Source organism: Mesoplodon bidens (genome assembly GCF_964165515.1).
Source record: "Mesoplodon bidens genome assembly, chromosome: 16".
In the NCBI taxonomy this organism is placed as follows: domain Eukaryota; kingdom Metazoa; phylum Chordata; class Mammalia; order Artiodactyla; family Ziphiidae; genus Mesoplodon; species Mesoplodon bidens.
Window position 1 is genome coordinate 18,520,762 of NC_138173.1, and position 26,745 is coordinate 18,547,506.

Here is a 26,745-nt window from a genome sequence, read left to right on the forward strand (position 1 = left end):
TCTTTCACTCTATGCAAACTCAGAAGTCAACAACTTCTTTAAGATTAATATGTAAAATCTCTGGAAATACAAGGCCATTACGATTTAATTTTTTTTAAAAACCAACAACTCGTTTTTTTCGGACAGTAACGCAAAACTCAGTTTATTAAAACAATAAAGAGAACATAAAATCTATTTATACCACGTTTCATTCTAATAAAGAATGAAGAAATATGAAAGTATAAATGATTAACTTATAAAATCAATTTTGGCATCCTATGTCGTCAGTTTAAGAAATTATCAATTTACCTTTCCATTGTTTTTTTCAATTACAAAAACAAGGGCTGCTGAATATTTAAAAATTTAGTCTTAATTTTTATCAGTTTATGAGGATCAAAAATAAGATAATAAAAAACGTTAATGGGGGAGTTCCCTGGTGTCCTAGTGGTTAGGATCCGGGCTTTCACTGTGGTGGTCCGGGTTCAATCCCACAAGCCAGAAAAAAAAAAAAATTCAATGTATCTTAAATAGAAAAATCTGGTTTCAGTCACAACCCGATACAACAGTCAATTTTAGAATAGGTGCTGAGAAAAAAAGGAAGAAGTATCACCTATTCACACCACTTTTGCTATTCAGGATCATAGATAATCCTTTCCAAGCCATCACCATTAACTTGTCTTAGTCTCCTCTGGTACTTCAATCACTGTCATCAAACTTCTGAAAACCAGAGGCCTGCAAGGATTAAGCCAGACGTCTATATCCTTGTAGGGGTTGTTTTTTATGCTTTTTGGTAGAAGTATTCCAAATTGAACTATTTCTTCCATTATAATTTAAATTGAAAAAATCTGAAGTAAAGCTCTGTCACTTTGAAAAAACTGTCACTACCACAGATAAAGAACAAAGAGTGTTGGTTGCTCACCACCCAATTCTACAAGAGTTAAGTAGTAACCCACTGCAGTTGCCCACCAACAGTACAACCTGAGAGGAATTCAGAGTGAAAAACAGGATAAGGAACTCTTTGGATAAACAGGCCCTTAAATAGTTAGATGCATATCTCAGGAAGAATTTCAATGATCCCAGATGCTTGTATCTTCCCACACGCAGAAAAGCACTAAAATCATTCACTTGAGATATCTGTTCTTGGTGACTAGCAGTAATCTTTTACCAAGATGTATGCTTGACTGCATGTATTTCCTAGCCAAAAATCATATATAAACTGGTTTCTCGCCTGCCTCTTTCGAGCAGTTTCCTCAGAGCTAACTGAGTGGCTATGTCCTGGGCTATAGTCCTCAGTGAGACCCTGAATAAAATTTAAACTCGTAACTCTTATGTTTTATGGCTTTCTTTAAGTCAATACCATGTTTATGGGTAATAACGCTTATCAGTAAGCCCAGTCTACACTTCACAGACCACCAACAGATGTCCTGTCCTCTGCTACATCTGAAAGAACCAATCACAAACTCCCTATACCAAAACCCCTCCACCCAATAAAACCTCATACCTCCTCCTCCCACATGCACAAACAGATCCACACCCAGACACACCCTACGAATAAAACATTTAGAAAAGGAATACAACTTCAGGAATGAGAAGTATCCTGAGACACAACATATTTGGACTTAGGGAGAGAGCAATCACATAATTTTATTCTCAATGAAGCAAGACCTAAAATCATTTGCTGTCAAAATAAGCACTGTGGACTCGAAGCTTAAGGAAAAAACCTACCATAAGGAAAAAAAAAAAAAAAAAGACTTCCATTGAAGCATTACATCCAAAGTGAAAGAATTACAAACCAAATATTAATCTAGTTGAAAGAGATGTATATAATTAACAGGAAATGAACATTAATTTTAAAATACTATATACTTTTTCCTATTCCATTCAATTCTTTAGATTTCTTTAATCGGGCCAGGGCAGAAGCTGAAGCAAAAGACAGACATCAAAGGAATCAGAGATGGGGCAAAAAAGCACTGTTTTCATATCACTTCTGACCTATTTTGAAAAAAGTATTTACTTGAGTTGCTGTTCTATTTGTTTACTCAGAAAACACTTGAGTGCTTACTACTAGTAGCACACTGCCCTTAGTAACTTAAAGATCTAATAAAGTACCTTTATAGTAAGTACAAGGCAGAAGTGAAAAATCCTATGAAAGAGGTAAAAGGTGCTGTGAGGGCACACAAGGTAAGAAAAAGTGTGTACAGCTATGAGACTGAGGCTAAGTTTGGTGGATTCATGATGCCAGATATAAAGATTTAAAGAACTAATGGGGATTTCAAATAAAATCTGAATTCAAAAAGTACAGGGACTTCCCTGGTGGTGCAGTGGTTGGGAGTCCGCCTGCCAATGCAGGGGACAAGGGTTCGACCCCTGGACTGGGAAGATCCCACATGCTGTGGAGCAACTAAGCCCGTGCGCCACAACTACTGAGCCTGCGCTCTAGAGCCTGCGTGCCACACCTACTGAGACTTCATGCCACAACCACTAAAGCCCGAGCACCTGGAGCCCATGCTCCACAACAAGAGAAGCCACCACCGTGAGAAGCCCGCACACCCCAACGAAGAGTAGACCCCGCTCACGGCAACTAGAGGAAGCCTGTGCGCAGCAACTAAGACCCAACACAGCCAAAAATTTTAAAAAAATAAACAAGACAGACAAAGAGTAGAGGGACTAATTAGGTAAGTTAGCTAGATAAGTTTTTTTAAAATCTCAGAAACAATGAAAAGACAAGACTGAGAACTGTGAAAATACCCAGAATTCAAAGTGGAAGCTCACTATTAAAAAGTGAGTAAAAAGATTAAGTATTCATAACAGGGAAAGGCTACTGACAGAATCTACAAATTTGCAGTAATGTCCAGTTCAGCCTAAAGACAGGAAAGATAGACCCAGGACCCAGAATCATAAACAGCCTGATTCTCAGTGATTTTAACAGACTGACTAAAAGCTCTCAGCATAGGCCTAAAATGGGAGCTGCATGGGGTAACAACAATAACGGCCAAAAGACTAAAAACAAGACTAACATTCCAAGGGCTATTCACATTTTAATATAGGACTCCTAAGATTATTTAAAACAATCAAAAACAACCAAACCAAACTAAAACAAAAAAACCCTTAAGACTGTAATTATTCATATTCAACTCCAAAGATTTCTGATATAAAATTTGAAGTTTGTCTAGGTAGACAACTGGCACAGAAGAATCACTAAGCTCATAACTAAGCCTAGAGGACCACCCAGCAGCAGCATAGTAATGTACTTTGTTTACTAATCCTCCTCCACAAAGAACTCTCAGGGCAGATATGTTGTTTCTTTGTATAAAATGGCCACCAAACAAGAGATTTCACAAAAATTGAAAAGGCAGTCAACATTTGCTCTGATATGTACAGAAAATGGATGTTCTTTGATAGAACTGTGATCATGTAAACAGCCAGAAACATAAACATTTTCATAGTCTCAAACCTGGTTCTTAAAAAGATCTCTCCAGGGCTTCCCTGGTGGCGCAGTGGTTGAGAGTCTGCCTGCCGATGCAGGGGACACAGATTCGTGCCCCGGTCCGGGAAGATCCCACATGCTACGGAGCGGCTGGGCCCGTGAGCCATGGCCGCTGAGCCTGCGCGTCCGGAGCCTGTGCTCCGCAATGGGAGAGGCCACAACAGTGAGAGGCCCGCGTACCGCAAAAAAAAAGAAAAAAGCAGAAATAATACAAACAGTCAATTAACAGATGGGAACAGGAAACAAACCAAATGTCAATTAATTGACGGATAAACAAACTGTGGTATGTATAACCATAAAATGGACTATTACTCAGCCTAAAAATGAATGAAGTACTGATACAAGCTACAATATGGACGAACCTCAAAAACATTATGCTGAGTGAAAGAAGCCAGTCCCAAAGGCCACATATTGTATGATTCCATTTATATGAAATGCCCCAAATAGACAAATCTATAAAGATAGAAAACAAATTAGAGATTTCCAAGGGTGGAGGTGGGGACTTGGGGGACAGGATAACATGATACACTGGGAACAGACTGACTGCTAGTGGGTAAGGGGTTTCTTTTGGGGGTGACTTTGTGAGTATATTCTTTTAGTGACAATGGCTGTGAATGTATTTTGAAAACCACTGAATTTTATACTTTTAAAAAAAGGTTATGTTTTATGATATGTGAGTTATATTTCAATTAAAAAAAGAAAAAAATTGGGACTTCCCTGGCAGTCCAGTGGTTGGGACTCTGCGCTTCCACTGCAGGGGGCATGGGTTCGACCCCTGGTCAGGGAACTAAGATCCAGCATGCCATGTGGCGCGGCCAAAAAAAAAAAAAACTGAACATGCCATGTAAAACTGAAGTAAGAGGCTCAAAATTTTACTTGGCTAACTCTCAAATTCTGAAGAAGATTGGCAAAGAATACATGCTAATTAGAAATCATACTTCCTCTCTCCTTCCTGTGGTGTGTAAATACAAGGAGAGGCTTCATATAAAGGAAATTTGTTTTTTTCCATTGGTAGCCGACACAGGACCAGGAATCAAAATTTTTTTAAAGTGAGTACTTGATAGAGGTAGTTCAAAATAAGAGGCCTATAGAATTACAAGATGTAACTCACAAACAATTCCAAAGATCTATAACATGAAGTAATTTGTAATTTTACCCCATAGGATGGGTAGAAAAAAGGTTACACAGATATTAAATGGTAAAGCTAGAATTCAAACCAAGTTTATCTGAATCCAAAAGCTGTGCTTATTCCATTGACATTTACTGAGGCCCTACTACATGCCAGGCACTGGGGTATGACCAGGAGAAATAGTATATTAATTAACAATATGTCAGGGATATGAAGATGAAATTTAGCAGGGAAAGGGGCACTGCAAGTGCCACAGTGGAAGGACTGTTTTTCTGTTGTTGTTGTTGCTGTTGTTTTTGCAGTACGCGGGCCTCTCACTGTAGCGGCCTCTCCCGTCGCGGAGCACAGGCTCCGGACGCGCAGGCTCAGCGGCCATGGCTCACGGGCCCAGCCACTCCACGGCATGTGGGATCCTCCCGGACAGGGGCACGAACCCGTGTCCCCCGCAGTGGCAGGCGGACTCCCAACCACTGTGCCACCAGGGAAGCCCGGAAGGACTGTTTTGTACTGGGTGATCAAGGAAGGCTTCTCTGAGAAAACTACATTTGAACAAAGATCTGAGATTTTTAAAAAAGGAAGTGAGCCATCAGCTATGTGGAAAAGAGTACTGCAAGCAGAGGAAATACCAGGGGCAAAGATAGCAGGGAGGCCCATAAGGCTGTAGAGAAGTGAGATGGGTGGGGCAGTGGTCATTAACAGGGATTTTGGATTATATTCTGAGTAAAATAGGGAAGCCACAGTAAGGATGTGAGTGAAGTGACATTTGACTTTTGTTTTGAAAGAATCTGATGAGTTGAGAAAAGACTGGAAGGGAACAAGGGCAGAAGCAGAGAAACCAGTTAGGAAGCTGTTGATATAATACAGATGACAGGTGATGATGATGATTTACATCAGGTAATGATGCAGAAGAGCGGACAACTGGATTCTGGATTTATTCTGAAGGTAGAGCTGGATAGAATCTGCTGATGGTTTGACTACGGAGTGGGATGAAACCAAGGCTTCTGACTGAACAACTGGAAGAACGAAGTTGCCATGTACCATATGGAGAATACTATAGAAAGAACAAGTTTGGGAAGGGAAATCAAGAAAGGAGTTTTACAAATGTTTACCTCTCTGTTAATCTACTTTTGTCTTAACCACTTCACTACACTGATGTTTGTGCAACACAACTGTTATGTAGTGAAACAGAACCTGAATCCAGGTCTTTTGATTCCAGATCCTGAGCACATTTTTCTAATAAAGTTTTACAAAAGCAACTGAATGAAACTACCGTTTTTCTCAGAATAAAGTAACTCAAAAGGCATGCACCATTTGTTGGTACTCCAAAAACTGCATTCCCAAATAAAGGCTATCAAATGAAGACATTCTTAAAACACCTGACAAACATGAACAAGTATCATGTAGGTAAAATAATGAAGCAAACAATGATATAAAGATGCAATAAAATTCATCTAACAAATGCTCAATTTAGATAAATACTATGCAGAAGTATATTTTCAGAAAAATGCCAGATCACCCCTTTAAAAATTCTCCTTAATAATAAAGATTATCTTTGAACAGTAAAGATTTGCCATTATAATTTTACTCAGTACACAAGTATATGCATAAAGAACCTTTGTAAAAATTTTGATAAAGTGACTTTATATTTTAAAGTATAAGGAACATTTTCTTCTCATTTTCTTAACTATAGAAGCTATAAAATATTTTAGTAAATGCTAAATTCTTGACTGAAGATTTAAATAATTATCCAAATGATTTCTCAACAATACCAAACTTGTTAATATGTTCATTACCTCCAACTTAACAGCATCAGTAGATTTTAGAGCTTGGTTTCCAATTCAGCTTCACTACTCAGTTGCTATGAAATTTTGGGTAAGTCACTTCCCAAATAAGTGATTACTTATCAAAAGTCACTCTTTCTATCTAACAGAATAAAATGGGATTATCTGACTTCCCATTTTGCAAGGTTGGAATAAGAATCCAGAGAGGAAGAAAATGAAAATACTTTGAAAAACATAAAGTTATGGCAAACACATAAATCAAGAAAATAAGCAAACTTTGGGGGGAATACACATGTAATTATAAATATGAATTTTGTTGTTCCTTTATAGGTATTCAACCTTACTGTAAGAAAATTGCTTACTAGATTTCTCTAGGAGGTGGGTCAAAAAGGATCTTGCTGTGATTTATGTCTTAGAGTGTTCTGCCTATGTTTTCCTCTAAGAGTTTTATAGTGTTTGGCCTTACATTTAGGTCTTTAATCCATTTTGAGTTTATTTTTGTATACAGTGTTAGGGAGTGTTCTAATTTCATTCTTTTACATGTAGCTGTGCAGTTTTCCCAGCACCACTTATTGAAGAGGCTGTCTTTTCTCCATTGTATATTCTTGCCTCCTTTATCAAAGATAAGGTGACCGTATGTGCATGGGTTTATCTCTGGGCTTTCTATCCTGTTCCACTGATCTACATTTCTATTTCTGTGCCAGTACCATACTGTCTTGATTACTGTAGCTTTGTAGTATAGTCTGAAGTCAGGGAGCCTGATTCCTCCAACTCTGTTTTTCTTTCTCAAGATTGCTTTGGCTATTTGGGATCATTTGTGCTTCCAAACAAATTGTGAAATTTTTTGGATTTCTCTAAAATAGAACTAAATTAATGCAGAATTTGCTATGTCAAGTGATCGACAAGCACTTACTGTAGTCACTATGTGCACATTTAAGGAACAGTGAGAAAGGATTTTTTTTCCCTATTCTAATGGAATCTATGGCCCAGAGGAGTGGAAGAGACCTAAAAAGTTAAATGAAAGACCCAAACCAACACTTTAGGACAAAACTAGAAGGCATCTTGTAAAGTAGCAAAAAGAAAAATACCACAATGACTGCTTTGAGAATTAAGATGATGACCCCAACTTTATGCTTTTGTTCACAATGTAATCTACTATCTACTTATGTTTCTCATTCACACAGAACACCATCAATTCTACTTTATGCTGTTCCCCTTTTCCTTCAGCACTTGCTCCAACAGCTCTCTGTCAGCCTCATTCCTAGACAGAGTACCTAGCCAACCTTCTCAGATACTGTAATTCTAGCTATACACCCCAAGTCTCCAGTGCTCAGTAAGCCTCAGGATCCATGATGACAGTCAGTTTTCTAACTTTTAATTATGCTGTAACCCTTCATAATGATGTCAACAGTCATATGAAATCTAATTGTCAAGGTAACATGACTACAATAATAATGTCAGCAAGAGCCCATACTCTACATCTCTCAATCACTACAGCCAATTATTTGAGTAAACAGCAATGCAGAGTTGTGAATAATCCAAAATAATTTATTATTTCTAACTCATCTAAGAAAAAACACACATTCATAATCCATCTCCTGTTACTAAATCTCAATCTCCTTCCATGTAGTCAAGTCAACAGTCAATAGTCTAAGACCCAATTAAGAGAGAGGAAGAAAACTCAGAAAATCTGCAAGAGTAATTCAACTGACCATTTCTTTCAATTATATCACTATTTCTGGAATTGACAAATATCAACTACTATACACTGACTTTCTAAGATCTTAAGACATAAGGTAAAAGTAGTTCATTACCTACAATCAGTAAATCTAGATGGTTAAGTTAGAAAAGTATACCAGGTATACTCAAAAACTTCCAACATAAAGGTTGAATGAAACAGCTAAATTCTAAAATCAGAAAATATATCCAGGAGGCAATATTAATTATTTTATAATATGAAATGAGCCAATAGGGAAAAAAAAGATTAGGTACAAAATGAAAAAAGAAACATAACACAAAAAATACTATTTTATGGTTTAGCTGAAAACAGAATACCCTAATATTGCTACACTTTTAAGAAATGTTTTGAATCACATAAAAATTCACTTTAATAATGCTTTTGCGGGAATAAAGACACAGACCTACTTGAGAATGGACTTGTGGATATGGGGAGGGGGAAGGGTAAGCTGTGACAAAGCGAAAGAGAGGCATGGACATATATACACTACCAAACGTAAGGTAGATAGATAGTGGGAAGCAGCCACAGAGCACAGGGAGATCAGCTCGGTGCTTTGTGACCGCCTGGAGGGTGGGATGGGGAGGGTGGGAGGGAGGGAGATGCATGAGGGAAGGGATGTGGGAACAGATGTATATGTATGACTGATTCACTTTGTTATAAAGCAGAAACTAATAAAAAAAATAAAATTAAAAATAATAATAATAATAATGCTTTTGTAGTTTGGGGATAGAAAGTTTGTACCAAATTATCTAAGTCCCGAAAATGCTAAATCTAAAAATTTGTTATCGACAACTTTTCCACATAATATTTTAAGAATTCTAGAATCATCAAAATTAAAAGTAAATCTATTTCTTTACTCTAACTCCTGCCAATTTTAAGTATCACCATGAACCCACCATTCTCAAAGAATGGTTTCTTAAAACATAATCTAATCATATCTTACTTGGTGATTTGTGACTTTGTTCTAGGAAGAAAAAAGAAAAAGAAAAAAAATGGGGAAGAACATCTCAAAGGGCTCATATAAATCTGAAAACCACAATCCTGAACCGTATATTGAAGAACAACTCTAGCAAAACTACAGAGCAGAGTTTCCCCAGCATTACAGTTGTACCAGAATACTGATCCTCATCCCCAGTGTTTCACTCTGAGCTGCTTGGCCGGGTGCTTCTAGCCTCCAACAATCTCACCCACCCTGGTGTGCAATTCAAAAAGTATTTTCTGTGTGTGCCACAGCCTAAAAAAAGGTTGAGAGGCACTGATAGAGTATACTGCAGTAGTTACACCATCAACTTTAAAATACATACTCCCCGAAAAGAATCTGAAGAACAGATATATATATATAAATGTATAACTGAATCACTGTGCTGTACACCTGAAATTAACACACTGTAAATAAACTATACTTCAATAAAAAAAAAAGACAAAACAACAACATACTCTCCAAAGAAGAAATTCAAAGTACAACAACAACATACTCTTCAAAGAAGAAATTCAAAGTCTACCTTTACTTGATATCCTGATGATCCTAAAGGCTAATTTATTTTATTCATTTATTTATTTTTATCAATGTAAGTAATCAAATCTTATGTTACATTTGTATATATGCATGTTTTTAAAATACAGTTCCTCTTACAGCTTAAGTAACCTCCTCATCAGCAATAATATCCTGGTGCCGGTTAAGATAAGGAAATCTACTGAAAACTTTTTTAGGTAGAGACATGGTTAGAGCAGCATTCATGTATAGCTTGTTTTTTCCTAAGCACTCAAACTAAAATCCAAAGAATATTTCCTAACCTCCTCCCGCAATTTTTCTCCATAGCACCATCACCTTCTAATATAATAGCGATTAACTTAAATATTTGTTCTTATCCATTGTCCCTAACCAGACTATTACATTCACAAGGGCAGAAATCTTGCCTGCTTTTGTTCACTGCTGTATCCCCAGCACCTAGATGAATACCAGACACATAGTGGGCCTTCAAAAAAATAACTGATGAGTGAATGAACAAATTTCATAATTTAGCTGTAGTTTTATGTATAATTTATTTGTTTTGAGGAGTTAAATTTTGCCATTAAGATGGTCAGGAAAAAATGTTGTTCTAAGACACAGAATAACCACACAAAGTGTTGTGTTTCAAAAAGCTCAGTTTATCTATATTAAAATATTTTTCAAGACACTACCAAAAAAGGATGTGAAGAAAAGGGAACCCTTGTACACTGTTGGTGGGAATGTACATTGGTGCAGCCACTATGAAAAATAGTATTGAGGGTCCTCAAAAAAACAGAAATTAGAACTACTATTTGATCCAGCAATTCCACTCCTGGGTATATATCAGAAGAAAACAAAAACACTAATGTAAAAGATACATGCACCCCAATGTTCATAGCAGCACTATTTACAACTGTTAAGATATGGAAGCAATCTAAGTATCCATCAACAGATGAACATATAAATAAGATGTTGGCGTGCACACATGCACACACACACAAACAATGAAATATTACTCAGCCGTAAAAAAGAATGAAACTTTGTCATTTGCAACAACACAGATGGACTTGGAGAGTATTATGCTCAGTGAAATAAAATCAGTCAGAGAAAGAAATATTGTACAGTATCACTTACATGTGGAATCTAAAAAGTAAAACTAGTGAATAAAACAAAAAAGAAACAGACTCACAGATATAAAGAACTAGTGGTTAACACTGGAGAGGGAAAGGGAGAGGAGCAAGATAGGGAGACAGGGTTAACACGTGCAAACTACTATGTACAAAATAAATAAGCTACAAGGATATATTGTACAGCACAGGGAATATAGCCAATATTTCCTAATAACTATAAATGGAGTATAATCTTTAAAAATTGTGAATCACTATATTGTACGTCTGAAACATAAACTATTGTATATCAACTATGCTTCGATAAAAAAAATTTTTAATAAAAAAGATACTACCAGAAAATCTGTATCAGGTATTTTTAAAATACAAATAAAAGGAAGAATTTAGTTTTAATTAAAATAGGAAACATCAGTTTTCCATTCCTCTAATCAGAAGACATAAGGGAATAAAGGGTGAAAAGACAGTCAGAGGTAGTACTTGGTATGCAGAAAAAGGCAGTATTGCACTGCCAAGTATTGTTTCCACTGCTTAAGTCGCCATGTAAAATTCAAGACTGTCAACATTGTTTTGTACCGACTCAAGTTTTTTTCTCTTAAAAACTGAAATCTGTCTTCTCCAGACACTAAAAGTCTAAATCTAATCAGCAAATTAGTTATCCCTATAATCCTCCTGCCAAATATAATCACAAGTATAGTGGATTTTAATCTTTTAATACAAATAATCTTAAATTGGTCATATAGCCGATCTACTGTTCAACTAGTGTTCTACAGTTCCTTTTTTGGCCTCAAATGATGAAACTTCTCTAACGTCTCTCGGGAGATTAGGGTAAAGTATAATGTTTCCTGAAATTGTTCTTGTTTTTTCTCTGGACTACTTCATGACATCTCTTCAACTAGGAATGTTATATACAATTTTCTTTTTCTATTCTGCAGAAAAGTCCAGAGGGAGAAGCAAAGGTAAAAAGAGTCTTGAATGGAGAGGCTGAAAGGGAACAGACAACACAAAAGCACAGAAGTAAATGTGAAGCAAATACGTGCACAGAAGAGGAAGAAGATGCAGAAAAGAGAAGAGATGAAAGAAAAGCACTTTTCTCTCCTAAAAAGAGGAAAAAAGGGACAGGGAAACGTGCTTATTCTTCTAGAAACAAAAGCATAAAATCCTTCCAAGAAAAACGTGGTCTCTTTAAGATGTTGTTAAAACTCTAAAAAGCGCTCAGATGACACTCCAAACAGGAGTTCTGCCTTCTCTTCCTATGTTTTGACAGAGTTAGTCTTCATCTGTAAATTAAATGCAAGCTATAGATAATGCAGAGTTAATCTCTACAAAACTGCAACTGTGGATGCCATCTTTGCCTGAAAAAAAATCAAACTCCCTGGATTTGGTAAAAAGGAGCCTATTAAGTTGGAAAACCAGAAAACCACGCATTGCCAGGTCAGGTAAATACAACACGGGTTAACAAAACACCTCCTACCAAACTAAGGTTCCACTAAAGGTCTGGGGAAGAGGGGTAAAAGGCTGTAGCCTAACCGCGACCGCAAGGGTGGGGCACCGTAGGAAATAAAAAGATTTGAGGGCGAGCTATCTATCCCGGGAGGTATGGGGAGCTGGTGACTTGTCTCTCGAGGAGACTGCATATTAGGCGGCAAAGGACTTTGATGGGCTAACGGCAGCTTCGGGGAGAGGGAGAAAATGGGCTGCTGGACGTATGTTCGTTGAGAGTGCGGAGGCTGAGAGAGGAAGGTACCCCTGGGGCAAAGGACTAAGAGCCAAAAGGGCAGTAGAGGGGCCGAGCAGGCCAGGGAGGCCGGGCGTGGGAGGCCTGAACAGAGGCCGCGAAACGCCTCTGCAGCCAGCCGCCTTCTCCGGGAACGCCTTTTCAGCTCCCCACACTCAGCCCCTCTCAGGGCCGCCCCTGCCCCAGCGACAACGGCGACAGCAGCTGTTTCCGCCCAGCCGGGGACCGCGGAGGAAAAGACATCCCTGGGGCGGGGGTCAGGCCAGCGGGAACCGTCCGTGTGAGCTGGAGATGATTCCGAGACCACTGCCGCTGAGCGAACATCAAACTTCACCCTTTCCTCCCCTTAACCTTCTTTATCCCCCAACTTCCCGGCCGGCTGGTGTCCGCTTCGACCGACCGAGAAACCCCCTTCTTCTCGCCGCCTCTCACCCCTCCCAACGCCCGGACGCTGGGGAAGGGCCGGCCACCGGAGCCACTCCGGAGCCGGCCCAGGTGCCCCAGAGTCCCAGACACCCCCCCGGACGAAACGCTCGTATCCTCCCTGCGGCTCCGGAGCCCGCCCAGATGCTGCAAACTCCTCTTACCTGCATTGACGCCATGATAGAACCATCCCCCCCAAGACCGGTGAGGCCAGAGACGCAGGGGGCGGAGCTGCCGTGTTTGCGTCACGCCGCGGAGGCCCAGCATCCCGGGCGCGGGGGGCGGGGCCTCCAATGGGAAGGGGAGTGCGCGAGGGGATTGGCTAGCGTACCAGGCGCCCGGCGCGGGAGGCGCGGACCCGGCCGCGGTGAATGGCGATGTCCGTACGTTCGGTCACATCCAGTCCCCCAGCCTCCACTAAGATCCCCACTCGCTACCCCGATCGCTTAGGAAATGCTCCTCGGGTTTTGACCCGAGCCACGATTGTTCTTTTTTTTCTGTCTATACCCCGAGATCCTGATGATATCCAGATCCGTGGGTTTTGGGGCTTTTTTTATGTTTTGTTTTGTTTTTCCAACCACAGGTGTATGGTTTACAGATTTTTTCTTTTCGGATGCTTTTTCCACACTACCATGCCCACTTTCACAGCCTTGGGGCAAGATAAAACTTGCCGCAGGGCTGCTTTCTGGTCTTTACGGACCTGGAAGTCTTCTCATATTCCTAATTTGGGGAAGAGAGACAGATTTCCTTGCACAACGGGATGAGAATTGAGGTCAGAACAGCACTTTGATATTTTAAAGGCAAGGGTAGATTTATAGAACTGAAACTTGCCTGAAGGGGAAGAGAACATTTGGAAGTTTTTCTTTTGTTTGTGTGCAATTTCTGCCCCGTTACCCTAGCCCCTCAGTTTGAAACTTCACGTGTATCAGTGATAGTTATAGTGTTATGGCACTGACATTTGGTTAGATATTTGACCCTAGACATGAAATTGTTTTTAATTTCAGTGTCACGCTATAATATACACTTATACCTTCTGTCACATCCAGAGTTCTCTTCAGCCTGTTTTGTAGTGGGCAGTTTTGTGGTCGTTCCACCTAGGGATGTATATGAGTAAGGAGAGCTGAGTACACAGAATTTATTCTGGGAGTGCACCAGTTCTGCCAACATTTATCAGAAGCCACATATTTAAAAGCTGTTCTAGAACTGAAGATGTTATTGGTTTATAAAAGGAAAATGGAAGCCAAATGTTTGCACTTCCTCTTCTTTTTTTTTTTTAATGTAGGTGGCTGATACATTGAGTAGAAGGCTTTTAGTTTACCAGACTGAAAGCTTAAAAATCTGTCATTTTATTAACTTGGAGTTCTTTTAAGAAATTTATGTAGGATTTAAATATAAGAGCAATGTAAGATATCATCCTTCCCACTCTTTAGATCATTATGTTCTCTGTGAAATTCTCTAAGGTAAAATGTGTTCAAAAAAGGAAAAAAGATCCTTAAAGTACCCTACTTATTCTATGGTATAATATTAAACACCCTATTCTTCATCGCTAGAGAGGAATTTATATTGGTATACTTTTTTTCCTCTTAGACTTCCACCCGATTGCCAGAAAGGGGCAGGTTTTCCCTTTGTTGTGCAAAATGACTGCGTCCTTGAGGAATGTTTGGAGGCTTTTGGCAACCAAGGATGATCCAGAAACATATCAGGTGTCAGCCCAGTTGTGTTGCCTACATTTCAACTGAGTAAAACTCATATCATGAAAGAGGAAAGCTTTTCCAGATATATTTTGTTCTGGAGATCTTTATCCCTATGATCTCAGAAAATTGATCGTTTTACCATCTAAGGTTCACTTTGTTTAAAAGCCAATTCTTCCTAAGGTATGTGTCTTTAGATGACCCCACAAACAAAGCATTATGACATCATCAGAATCAACAACCTGCCATGACAAATACTAATAAGGAAGAAAAGGGTTACAGGAATCCTAATACTCCTCACAGTAAAATCAACATCTGGTCCATTGGATTTTATATGTGTTAAAGAGGATCTTCATCGGAGGGAAAAGTCAGTACCAGTCATATCTTTCCAGGAAATAGTAAATAGTACATAATTACCTCACTATCTTCTTCATTCTTTCATTGATATATAAAAGATCCTGATGTACTCAGGAGCTAAAACAGTGACTTTCAGATGGGGTGGGAGCATATAATTATCTCCAGGAAGCATGAAATGTTTATATCTAAAACAATTGATTATACAGTGTTTGAGGACTAGGCTCACATCTCATTTCTTCAGTTTTTGTTTTGTTTTGTTTGTTTTTTACACATCTCATTTCTTTACAGAGTGGAGCTTCCTATCAGATAGGCAAAAGACAAAATGCCTGACAATTCCAAAAGTAGGAGAGGAAGTGGAGCTCTCACAAACTCTATATGAGGGCTTCCCTGGTGGCGCAGTGGTTAAAAATCTGCCTGCCAGCGCAGGGGACACAGGTTCGAGCCCTGGTCCGGGAAGATCCCACATGCGGCGGAGCAACTAGGCCTGTGCTCCACAACTACGGAGCCTACACCCTAGAGCCCGTGAGCCACAACTACTGAAGCCCACAAGCCTAGAGCCTATGCCCTGCAACAAGAGTAGCCCCTGCTCGCCGCAACTAGAGAAAGCCCGTGAGCAGCAACAAAGATCCAACACAACCAAAAAATAAAAAATAAAAATTTCTCTCTTAAAAAAAAATTTTTTAAAAGGGTATCTTGGAGACAACTGGAGAAATTTAAGCAGAAAATAGGTATTAGATACTATTAAGGAATAATAGCTGTCTTTGTTAGATTTGATAATCATGTTCATTTTTTAATTTCCATAGCAATTAGAAATGACCATCAGGTTCAAGGAAGTGATTCTCCTTCACCTCACAAACTACCCCCACCTCCATCTCCCTGGAAGAAAAAAACCAGGACGTACACAAGCTGTGTATGTGCCTGAGGTCTTCCCTGCCAAGGAAAAGGCAGAGCCTGTGACACAGGGGACTAAAAGCAGCTGGACTTTCTGGCAGAAAAGGAGAAGAAATATGGGAAACCAAATAGTCTAATTTCTTAAAGGACCCACAAAGGGATCAATGGGCAAATCCTGCAATATTGATAGTGTCATGTGATTTATGAATGCTTGAGTTCTAGTGATTCACTAGACCGGTGAGTTAGGAGCAGTCCTATGAGAATATGCTTGTTGGAGGATGAAGAGGCAGAGCTGACGAGTCCTTACTTGAGTCTGTGTCTCCCCAGAGTGGTTATTCTTAGTTTCCCACTGGCTGATCTCATCAGAGTAACAGAGGCAGTTTAGCAACCAGCAGCTTGGTTATTGGATTGGAAAAGGCAACAGGCCAGGAATCCAAGGCTTGTATTCTTATTCCAGCTCTGTCATTAGCAAGCTTGGTCAAGGCTCTTAATGTCTCTGGGTTTATTTCCTTATCAATAAAATGAGTAAATCAGACTGTAAAATCTTCAAGTTTTCTTTCCAGATGTCAAATTCCACGCACCTATCAGAGGGAATCAAAATTTGAAATGATGTGTTTAAAATACTATGTTTAGGGCTTCCCTGGTGGCACAGTGGTTGAGAGTCCGCCTGCCAATGCAAGGGACACGGGTTCGTGCCCCAGTCAGGGAAGATCCCACATGCCGCGGAGCGGCTGGGCCCGTGAGCCATGGCCTCTGAGCCTGCGCACCCGGAGCCTGTGCTCCGCAACGGGAGAGGCCACAACAGTGAGAGGCCTGTGTACCGCAAAAAAAAAAAAAAACAAAACAAACTACGTTTAAAAGTCTAAGATAAAATGCAATGGACATGATGTACTATTTTGAGTTTTTAAAAATCACTTTTATAAGTATAATAAGGAACTTGATTTCATTGTAATTTTTGTAGAAATACTGGGGTGCTTTAGTTAACAATTTAAAAATGCTAACATAATCCAACTGAACTGTAAATGGGATTTCAAAAAGTATCAGGGGAGGGCTTCCCTGGTGGTGCAGTGGTTGAGAATCTGCCTGCCAATGTAGGGGACATGGGTTTGAGCCCTGGTCTGGAAAGATCCCACATGCCGCGGAGCAGCTAGCCCCATGAGCCACAATTACTGAGCCTGCGCGTCTGGAGCCTGTGCTCCGCCACAAGAGAGGCCGCGATAATGAGAGGCCCGCGCACCGTGATGAGGAGTGGCCCCCACTTGCCGCAACTAGAGAAAGCCCTCGCACAGAAATGAAGACCCAACACAGCCATAAATAAATAAATAAAATAAAATAAAAAAGCAAAAGAAATCTGAATGAAGTATGGTCTTAAAAAAAAAAAGAATAAATAGCCTTTAAAAAAAAAAAGTATCAGGGGAATTCCCTGGCGGTTCAGTGGTTAGGACTCCGTGCTTTCACTGCTTTGGGCCCAGGTTCAATCCCTGGTCGAGGAACTAAGATTCCACACACTGCAGGGGCGCAGACAAAAAAAAAAGTATCGAAAACTCCAAATTCATGATTTAGAGTGATACTTTTAAAAAAGCATATCTACAAAACAAAAGTATTATTTTTATAATTTTGAATCTAAACTAGTCATTTCATGTGGATCTCCTAAGAAGAGACAATGAAAATTAACAAAATAACAGATGGTTTGTATATGTGACCTATTCTGCATGACTTACTTTACATGTCACAAACAATTGATTTATATACATATCTGGTTTGTAAATAAGACAGCACCACATGGAGTCCAGCTCATTCAGTTAAATGATTACATTTGAAACCATGAAAATAAAGAGATCACTCCAAGAGAGAGTTTAGGGGAGAAAAAAACATAATGCTGAGGTCAGTGGCTAAAGGAACACCAACATTTAAGAGAAATGTGGCCTAGAAGTCAAAAGAGTCTTGAGGAGGGAGGAAGTAATCAATAATATAAATTCATTCAAGATTTGTAAAACAAACACACACAAACAAAAACTGAATTGGCAATGTGGAGTACGTCAATGCTCTTCATCAGATTACTTTTTGTTGCAGTGAACTGTGGAACGAACTGGTAAGTGAAGATAAAGAGGCATCAAAGGCTTGGACTTCCCTGGTGGTCCAGTAGTTAAGAATCTGCCTGCCAGCGCAGGGGACACGGGTTCGATCCCTGGTCCAGGAAGATCCCACATGCTGCGGAGCAATTAAGCCTGCGAGTCGCAACTACTGAGCCCTTGTGCCACAACTACTGAAGCCCACGCGCCTAGAGCCCGCACTCCGCAACAAAGAGAAGCCACTGCAATGAGAAGCCCGTGCACCGCAACAAAGAGTAGCCCCCACTCACCACAGCTAGGGAAAGCCAGTGCGCAGCAACGAAGATCCAACGCAGACAATAAATAAATAAATAAATTTATATTTTAAAAAAAGAGAGACATCAAAGGCTTGGAGGAGATGAGAAAAAGGGAGATAAGATTGCACTAGTGACAAACCATGTACAAAAAAGTTCATAGCAGTATTTTTTGTAACAGCTCAAAACTGGAGACAACCTAAATGTCCATCAACAGTGGAATGGATAAATAAGCCTATACTGTGCTGCATCTCAGTTATATCTCAGTAAAACTGGGAAAAATAAGCACTAGCCCTTCTTTTCTTGAAGAGGAGCAACTGTCTTGCCAATTACTGAATTAAAAAAAAATCTGAGGGCTTCTCTGGTGGCGCAGTGGTTGAGAGTCCGCCTGCCGATGCAGGGAACACGGGCTCGTGTCCCGGTCCGGGAAGATCCCACATGCCGCGGAGCGGCTAGGCCCGTGAGCCATGGCCGCTGAGCCTGCACATCCGGAGCCTGTGCTCCGCAACAGGAGAGGCCACAACAGTGAGAGGCCCACGTACCGCAAAAAAAAAAAAAAAAAAAAAAAAAAAAAAAATCTGAGTTCTCTAAATAATATCAGTTTCTTGTCTAGTTCTCTTGTGATCCCCTCAAGGACTAATTATAAAGTTAAAACTCCAAAAGACCTAAATAAAATAGTGGTGGGAAAAGGAGATGGTGGGAAAAACAAAAAAGGAAAGTAGTTAACACATATAAATATACACAGGGCATAGCAGGGAAGAATAAAAGGAAAGGTTGTAATTGTCATTTCTACAACGGGTAGTAAGGTTGAAGCAGGTTTTTATGATTTTCCTCTTCCATTACTGTTTCCTTTGCCTTCAGCCAGTAAACGTCCTGCCTGGAGTTTTTTACCCAGTAGCGTGACTTGAACTTTTTTTCCTGAGGGATCTAAACTCCTGGTGATCTTGTCTTTATGGAGTTGGCAGTAATCTTCCATTAACTTTGATGCTGAATCCTGGGAGTCCCCAGGGATCCATTTGTATTCTTACTCTGAAACAACAGCATGTGAGGTGAGAATTACCTCTCCCCAGAAGGTATCTCCAGGTATAAGGGAGTCCCTGCTTCTTACCAAAAGATGGTGGCAGGTTGATTTAACTGTTGAGGAGGGTCATGAGGGGTTCAAAATGATCCCTGTTCAATTTTTTAGGTTACCACCCTTTTCTCAATCAATATCTTAAATTTTACATGGTAGACATATAACCACCAGACACTAACTGAACTGACATTTTAATTTGGCTTATTGGATCAATCTTCAAGTTTGGTTTTACAATGATCAGAAAGCTATCTGTGGTTAAATAACAGAATACTAGAAATTTCCTAGGAGTCTACTCTGCCTTGAAATTTGTGGGATTTGAGGTTGTCCTCTTTCTTTAAGCATTCAGTACCATTAAAAGCAACCACTCCAGGGAATTCCCTGGCGGTCCAGTGTTTAGGATTCCATGCTTCCACTGCAGGGGGCACAGGTTTGATCCCTGGTCAGAGAACTAAGATCCTGCAAGCCGCACGCATGGCCAAAAAAATAAAAAAGAAAAGCAACCATTCCACTTCTCAGGCTATAAATTCACACCGTTAATTCTTTTTCATTTTTTAAAATTGAAAACAGGGTTTAGTTATTGTAACTGATAATTGGAGTACAGGCTAGTGGTAAGATAAAATCAGAAACTGAGTTTGGTGCATTTGGCTTTTGTTCAGAACAAAGTATCAACTGATGAGTTTTTAATTTTTCCTGAAATTATTTCCATTAGATTTTTAAAAATTATTTTAAAAATTTTTATTGGAGTGTAGTTGATTTACAATGTTGTGTTAGTTTCAGGTGTACAGCAAAGTGAATCAGTTATATACATATATCCACTCTTTTTTTTTAGATTCTTTTCCCATATAGGCCATTACAGAGTATTGAGTAGAGTTCCCTGTGCTATACAACAGCTTCTTATTAGTTATCTATTTTATATATAGTCGTGTGTATATGTCAGTCCCAGTCTCTCAATTTATCCCTCTCCCCCTTATCCCTAGTAACCGTAAATTTGTTTTCTACATCCGTGTCTCTACTTCTGTTTTGCAAATAAGTTCATTTGTACCCCTTTTTTTAAAGATTCTGCATATAAGCGATATCACATGGTATTTGTCTTTCTGTGTCTGACTTACTTCACTCAGTATGACAATCTCTAGGTCTATCCATGTTGCTGCAAGTGGCTTTATTTTGTTCTTTTTGAGGCTGAGTAATATTCCATTGTATTTATATACCACATCCTCTTTATCCATTCCTCTGCTGATGGACGTTTAGGTTGCTTCCATGTCCTGGCTATTGTTAATAGTGCTGCAATGAACATTGGGGTGCATACATCTTTTTTTAAAATTTTTATTGGAGTACAGTTGCTTTACAATGTTGTGTTAGTTTCTACTGTATAGCAAAGTGAATCAGCTATACATGTGTATATATCCCCTCGTTTTGGGATTTCCTTCCCATTTAGGTCACCACAGAGCACTGAGTAGAGCTCCCTGTGCTATATGGTAGGTTCTCATTAGTTATCTACTTTATACATACTATCAATAGTGTATATATCTCAATCCCAAGCTCCCAATTCATCCCACCCCCACTCTTCCCCTTGGTATCCATATGTTTGTTCTCTATGTCTGTGTCTCTATTTCTCCCCTGTAAATAAGATTGTCTATACCAATTTTTTCAGATTCCACATACATGCGTTAACATACGATATTTGTTTTTCTCTTTCTGACTTATTCACTCTGTATGACAGTCTCTATGTCCATCCGCATCTCTACAAATGACCCAATTTTATTCCTTTTTATGGCTGAGTAATATTCCATTGTATATATGTACCACATCTTTTTTATCCATTCCTCTGTTGATGGATATTTAGGTGGCTTCCATGTACTGGCTATTGTGAATAGTGCTGCAATGAACATTTGGGTGCATGTACCTTTTTGAATTCTGATTTTCTCTGGATATGTGCCCAGTAGTGGGATTGCTGAGTCACATGGTAGTTCTGTTTTTAGTTTTTTAAGGAACCTCCATACTGTTCTCCATAGTGGCTGTATCAATTTACATTCCCACCAACAGTGCAAGAGGGCTCCCTTCCTCCCCACCGCCTCGAGCATTTATTGGTTTGTAGATTTTGTGATGATGCCATTCTGACCAGTGTGAGGTGATACCTCATTGTAGTTTTGATTTGCATTTCTCTAATAATTAGTGATGTTGAGCAGCTTTTCACGTGCCTCTTGGCCATTTGTATGTCTTCTTTGGAAAAATGTCTATTTAGGTCTTCTGCCCATTTTTTGGTTGGGTTGTTTGTTTTTTTGATATTGAGCTGCATGTGCTGTTTGTATATTTTGGAGATTAATCCCTTGTCAGTTGCTTTGTTTGCAAATATTTTCTCCCATTTTGAGGGTTTTTTCATTTTGTTTATGGTTTCCTTTGCTGTGCAAAAGCTTTTAAGTTTAATTAGGTCCCATTTGTTTATTTTTGTTTTTATTTTCATTACTCTAGGAAGTGGATCAAAAAAGATCTTGCTGCAATTTATGTCAAGGAGTATTTTGCCTATATTTTCCTCTAAGAGTTTTATAGTGTCCGGCCTTACATTTAGGTCTTTAACCCATTTTTTTTGTTTGTTTGTTTGTTTTGCGGTACGCGGGCCTCTCACTGTTGTGGCCTCTCCCGTTGTGGAGCACAGGCTCCAGACACGCAGGCTCAGCGGCCATGGCTCACAGGCCCAGCCGCTCCGCGGCATGTGGGATCTTCCCGGACCGGGGCACGAACCCGCGTCCCCTGCATCGGCAGGCGGACTCTCAACCACTGCGCCACCAGGGAAGCCCCTTTTAACCCATTTTGAGTTTATTTTTGTGTATGGTGTTGGGGAGTGTTCTAATTTCATTCTTTTACATGTAGCTGTCCAGTTTTCCCAGCACCACTTATTTTTCCATTGTATATTGTATAGCTTTTCTCTATTGTATATTCTTGCCTCCTTTTGTCATAGATTAGGTGACCATATGTGTGTGGGTTTATCTCTGGGCTTCCTATCCTATTCTATTGATCTATATTTCAGTCTTTGTGCCAGTACCATACTGTTTTGATTACTGTAGCTCTGTAGTATAGTCCGAAGTCAGGGAGCCTGATTCCTCCAGCTCTGTTTTTCTTTCTCAACATTGCTTTGGCTATTCGGGGGTCTTTTGTGTTTCACACCATTCATTCTTGATGTCTTCCATCTTATTCTTTCATAGGTTCATTGAAATCATCCAAAGCCCTGTCCTCAACAGGCAAGAAATAACTTGAATAGCTATTTAACCTTCCTGAGCTCTTTGATTTCAGATTCCCATTTATGAATATTGTGGAATTGCCACCACTTTTGGCCCTACCTGGGCAAGGTAATCACAATTAGATTCCTCCATTTTCTGGAGGGTTTGTTGCCTGCAACCTACCCTCAATATCAATTTCTGTAGGAGTTATAATTCCCAACGGAAAGCCTAGGTAGAAAAGAGAAGGCAATTATTGGAAGGATGTGGAGGGTTCCTTGGTCATGTTCCTGTGCCCTGGCAGTCAGGAGGCAGGGAAGAAGTCTCTATCTTTTTTTAAAATTTATTATTTATTTGGTTGTGCTGGGTCTTAGTTGCAGCAGGTGGGCTCCTTAGTTGTGGCACATGAGCTCCTTAGTTGTGGCATGCAAACTCTTAGTTGTGGCATGCATGTGGTATCTAGTTCCCTAACCAGGGATCGAACCTGGGCTCCCTGCATTGCGAGCACAGAGTCTTAGCCACTGTGCGCCACCAGGGAAGTCCCCAAGAAGTCTCTTTTTTGATTTCTGTAGCAGGGTGTGGGGATGCCCCCTTCACCTGGATTTAGATAATGGGTATTTCCCAAACCCAGGATGGGGATTTCTATGCTGTGCAGCCAAAAGAAAAGAAAAGAAAACATTCTACAAATGTCCACTACATTTTCTACTTCTCTCTTTTAGATTTCAGAATTTTTCAGTTGAGACTTTGGGGATTTTCCTGTGAGATTCTATATTGCCTGCAGATATTTCTGTCTCTTCTTTTCCAGCATTTATACCTACATAAAAAAATTTACAGCAATGTCTGGATATTTCCAAGAAATGCTAAGTAGTGTATTGATAGCAAGTATTCTCATGTTTTTTTTTTATTTTGAGGTATAGTTAACATGTAACATATTATTTTCAGGTGTAAAACAGAATGATTTGATATTTGTATATATTGCAATATGATCACCACAATAAGTCTAGTTAACATCTGTCACTATACACAGAAAAAATTTTTTTCTTCTGATGAGGTTTTAAGATTAACTCTCTTAGCAACTTTCAAATGTGTAATATATTACTAACTACAGTCACCATGCTGTACATACATCCCCATGACTTATTTTATAATTGGAAGTTTGTATCTTTTGACCCTCTTCACCCATTTTGCTCACCCCTCACCCCCCACCTCTAGCAACCACCAATCTGCTTACTGTATCTGTGAGCTTGGGTTTTTGTTTTCACATGTAAGTGAGATTGTATGGTATTTGTCTTTCTCTGACTTATGTAAGTTAGCTTAATGCTCTCAAGGTCAATCCATATTGTTGCATATGGCAGGACTTTCTTCTTTTTAAAGGCTGAATAATATTCCATTGTATTTATATACCACAATTTCTTTATCCATTCATTCTTTGGTGGACATAGATTGTTTTCAGATCTTGGCTATTGTAAATAATGCTGCAATGAACAGGGGGGTGGTGCATATATCTTTTCGAGTTAGTGTTTTTGCGTTTGTTTTTGGATAAATACCCAGAAGTGGAATTGCTGGATCATACAGTAGTTGTATTTTTAATTTTTGAAGAACCTCCATACTGTTTTCCATAGTGGCTGCATCATTTTACATTCCCATTGACAGTGCATGAGGGTTCTCTTTTCTCCACATCCTCACCCACACTTGTTAAGTGGCCCTCATTTTCAATGAGAGCACCTCTGATAAATGTTTTTTGTTAAGTATGATAACTTTAGCTTAATGTTGCTTTAAAATAATAAATGAAACATTCTATTCGTAGTGTATTAGTTTAAAATTAGGAGTGGAAATGATATTTTGCCAAATTATTTTTAAACCTCTATTGAAATGATCCTACATTTTTCTTTCAGTAAATTTACATCAATAAAATTTCTTACTTTAAACCATCCTTGTTTTCTTAGAATAAACCTCATTTAATTATGGTGTAGTATACTTTGACTATAGTCTGGATTTGATTTGCTAGTATTTTATTTAGGATTGTTGTCTCTATATACCTGTGGTATAGGCCTATAGGATTTTTTTTTAAGTCTGTTATCTCAGAATTTGATATCAGAATTATACTAGCTTTGTAACAGGAACTTAGAAATTTGCTATCTTTGTGAATCATGCTCCGTGAAGACTTTTTAAAAATACTAGAATAATCTAGTCTTACGTTTCTTTGGGAGAAATATCTTGACAACTACTTCACTTTCCTTTCATAGTTATTGATGTATTCAGATTTTGTCTTGGTTTAATTTTCATAATTTCTATTTTCCTAGAAAATCACTCAATCACAATTTTAAAAATTGGTATAAATAATAATCTCTTATAATTTAAGAGCTTTTCTCTGTTTTGGGGTATTAACTTTCTCATAACAAATGTTGAGTATTATTTTCTATCTCATCCATATATTTTTGCTTCCTCATTTTTCTCTTGATACGTCCCATGTTTTTCTACTGTTCCGAACCAGCTCTTCTATTTATAAATGTCCTTCTAATTTACTAATTCATATTTTCTAATTGTTTTTGCTATTTTTGATAATTCTTTTATCCTGATTTTGTTGGCATGTTTCAAACATTTTGAATTTAATGCTTGTTTTCTCATTCTGTCATATATAATAAAGGCTATGAATTTGCTTAGGATGGATAGCTGCACCTCATAAAATGTTACTCTATCCTTTCTTTAAAGAGTAGTCTTCAATCATAACTTTCTTCTCTGTGGCTATTTTGACGTTTAAAAACTTCCAACGGGTACTTCTGAGTATATACCTAGGTCTATACCATGATGGGTCACATGGTTTGACGTTTTGAAGAACCACCAAACTATTTTCTACAGTAGCTGCACCATTTCACATCTCCACCTGCAAGGATGAGTTGTAATTTTTACACATCCTGGTCAATATGTTAATGTCCATCTTTTTTATTATAGCTATCCTAGGGGGTGTGAAATATCACATTGTGGTTTTGATTAGCATTTCCCTAATGCCTCATGACTTGGGCAAATTTTCAGGTATTGTTGGTCATTTGTATATGTTCTTTGGAGAAATGTTTGTTCAGAGACTGCTATTATTTTTCATGGGAGAACACCAGGAATCTAGTTCAGCAACAACAATCTCGAACCCACCTTTCCTGCCTTCGCATTCAGTATTCTTCCCTGCAAATGGCAGACTGGATGATGTGTAGACATCTGCAGTTAGGTTCAGACAAATCTTTTATTTCAACATTAGTTAAGACATAAAACTTAAGGATCCAGTAGAATGATTGAGGTACTACCTTTCCACACCAATGAGATTGATTCAACATTTATTGAACACATACCACATACCATGTTTAAAGCACCCTGCTAGGGACTGGGAGAGAGAATGAGATCAACACCCCCTCAAAATATGAAATAATTCCCTTCTTTATTCCTGTTTTCTTACAATCTAGTTTTTAGAAGATAAGGCGAAAATTGCGATTAGGAAAAGAAAAACATAGCTGCATTTAAGAACAATCACATAACTTAAATTGTGGTGTCATTAGCTCTTGGCTTTTTATGACTTTACTATTGCCATTCCACCAAAGTAACTTCATAGACTCAGCTGTTTAGGAATATAAGTTTTCATTGGAGAGTTCCTTCAGTATTTAAGGATGGAATGGTACTTAATCAGGTAGATCATATATTCTTCCCAGTAACAGAAAAACTGTCTTTTTGGGGGGTGGGGCGGGGCAGGGCGGGGAACGTGCGGCCCGGCTTGCGAGATCCCAGTTCCACGTCCACGGATTGAACTTGGGCCCGGCAGTGAAAGTGCCGAGCCCTAACCACTGGACTGCCAGGTACTTCCCCAAACTGTCTGTTAATATGATGTTGCAGAGAAACCAAACTGCTGGAGGTACAAGGCTTAAACCTTGTCTACTCTGAACAAAGTAACACAGATGATGTTTTACACTGTAAGGTAGCAATTTTATAAAACCCATTTGAATCACAACTCTGACGCAGCTTTCTTAAATTTGGTTTTGTGACATGTCATGCTCCTGGCATGGTTACTGGCTACATGAGAAAGCTACTCTAATTCCTTTAATTATATATCTTCTTCCTGACCTGGCCTGGCCACTCATCTTTATTCAGTAGGTCTGGATCAAAAACATTGACTGTTGCAAAACATTTAAAGAAAAGCATCTCCCACCACTGAGGCTATTCAAAAGAACATTTATTATAAGCTCTGAAGTCAGTTCCAGAAACATTTTTGAGCAACAATAGCCC

At 39.0% G+C, this 26,745-nt stretch overlaps 1 protein-coding gene across 1 annotated transcript in view; it reads right to left on the minus strand.

Moving 5' to 3' along the window:
* Positions 1-13,137, minus strand: part of UBE2W (ubiquitin conjugating enzyme E2 W) — a 72,761-nt gene extending 59,624 nt beyond the window's left edge. The window contains exon 1 of the mRNA XM_081258638.1: positions 13,053-13,137. Within this exon, the coding sequence (XP_081114764.1) occupies positions 13,053-13,067 (15 nt within the window). The 5' untranslated portion in view covers positions 13,068-13,137. The remainder of the gene's footprint in view (positions 1-13,052) is intronic.
* Positions 13,138-26,745: the final 13,608 nt, after the last annotated feature.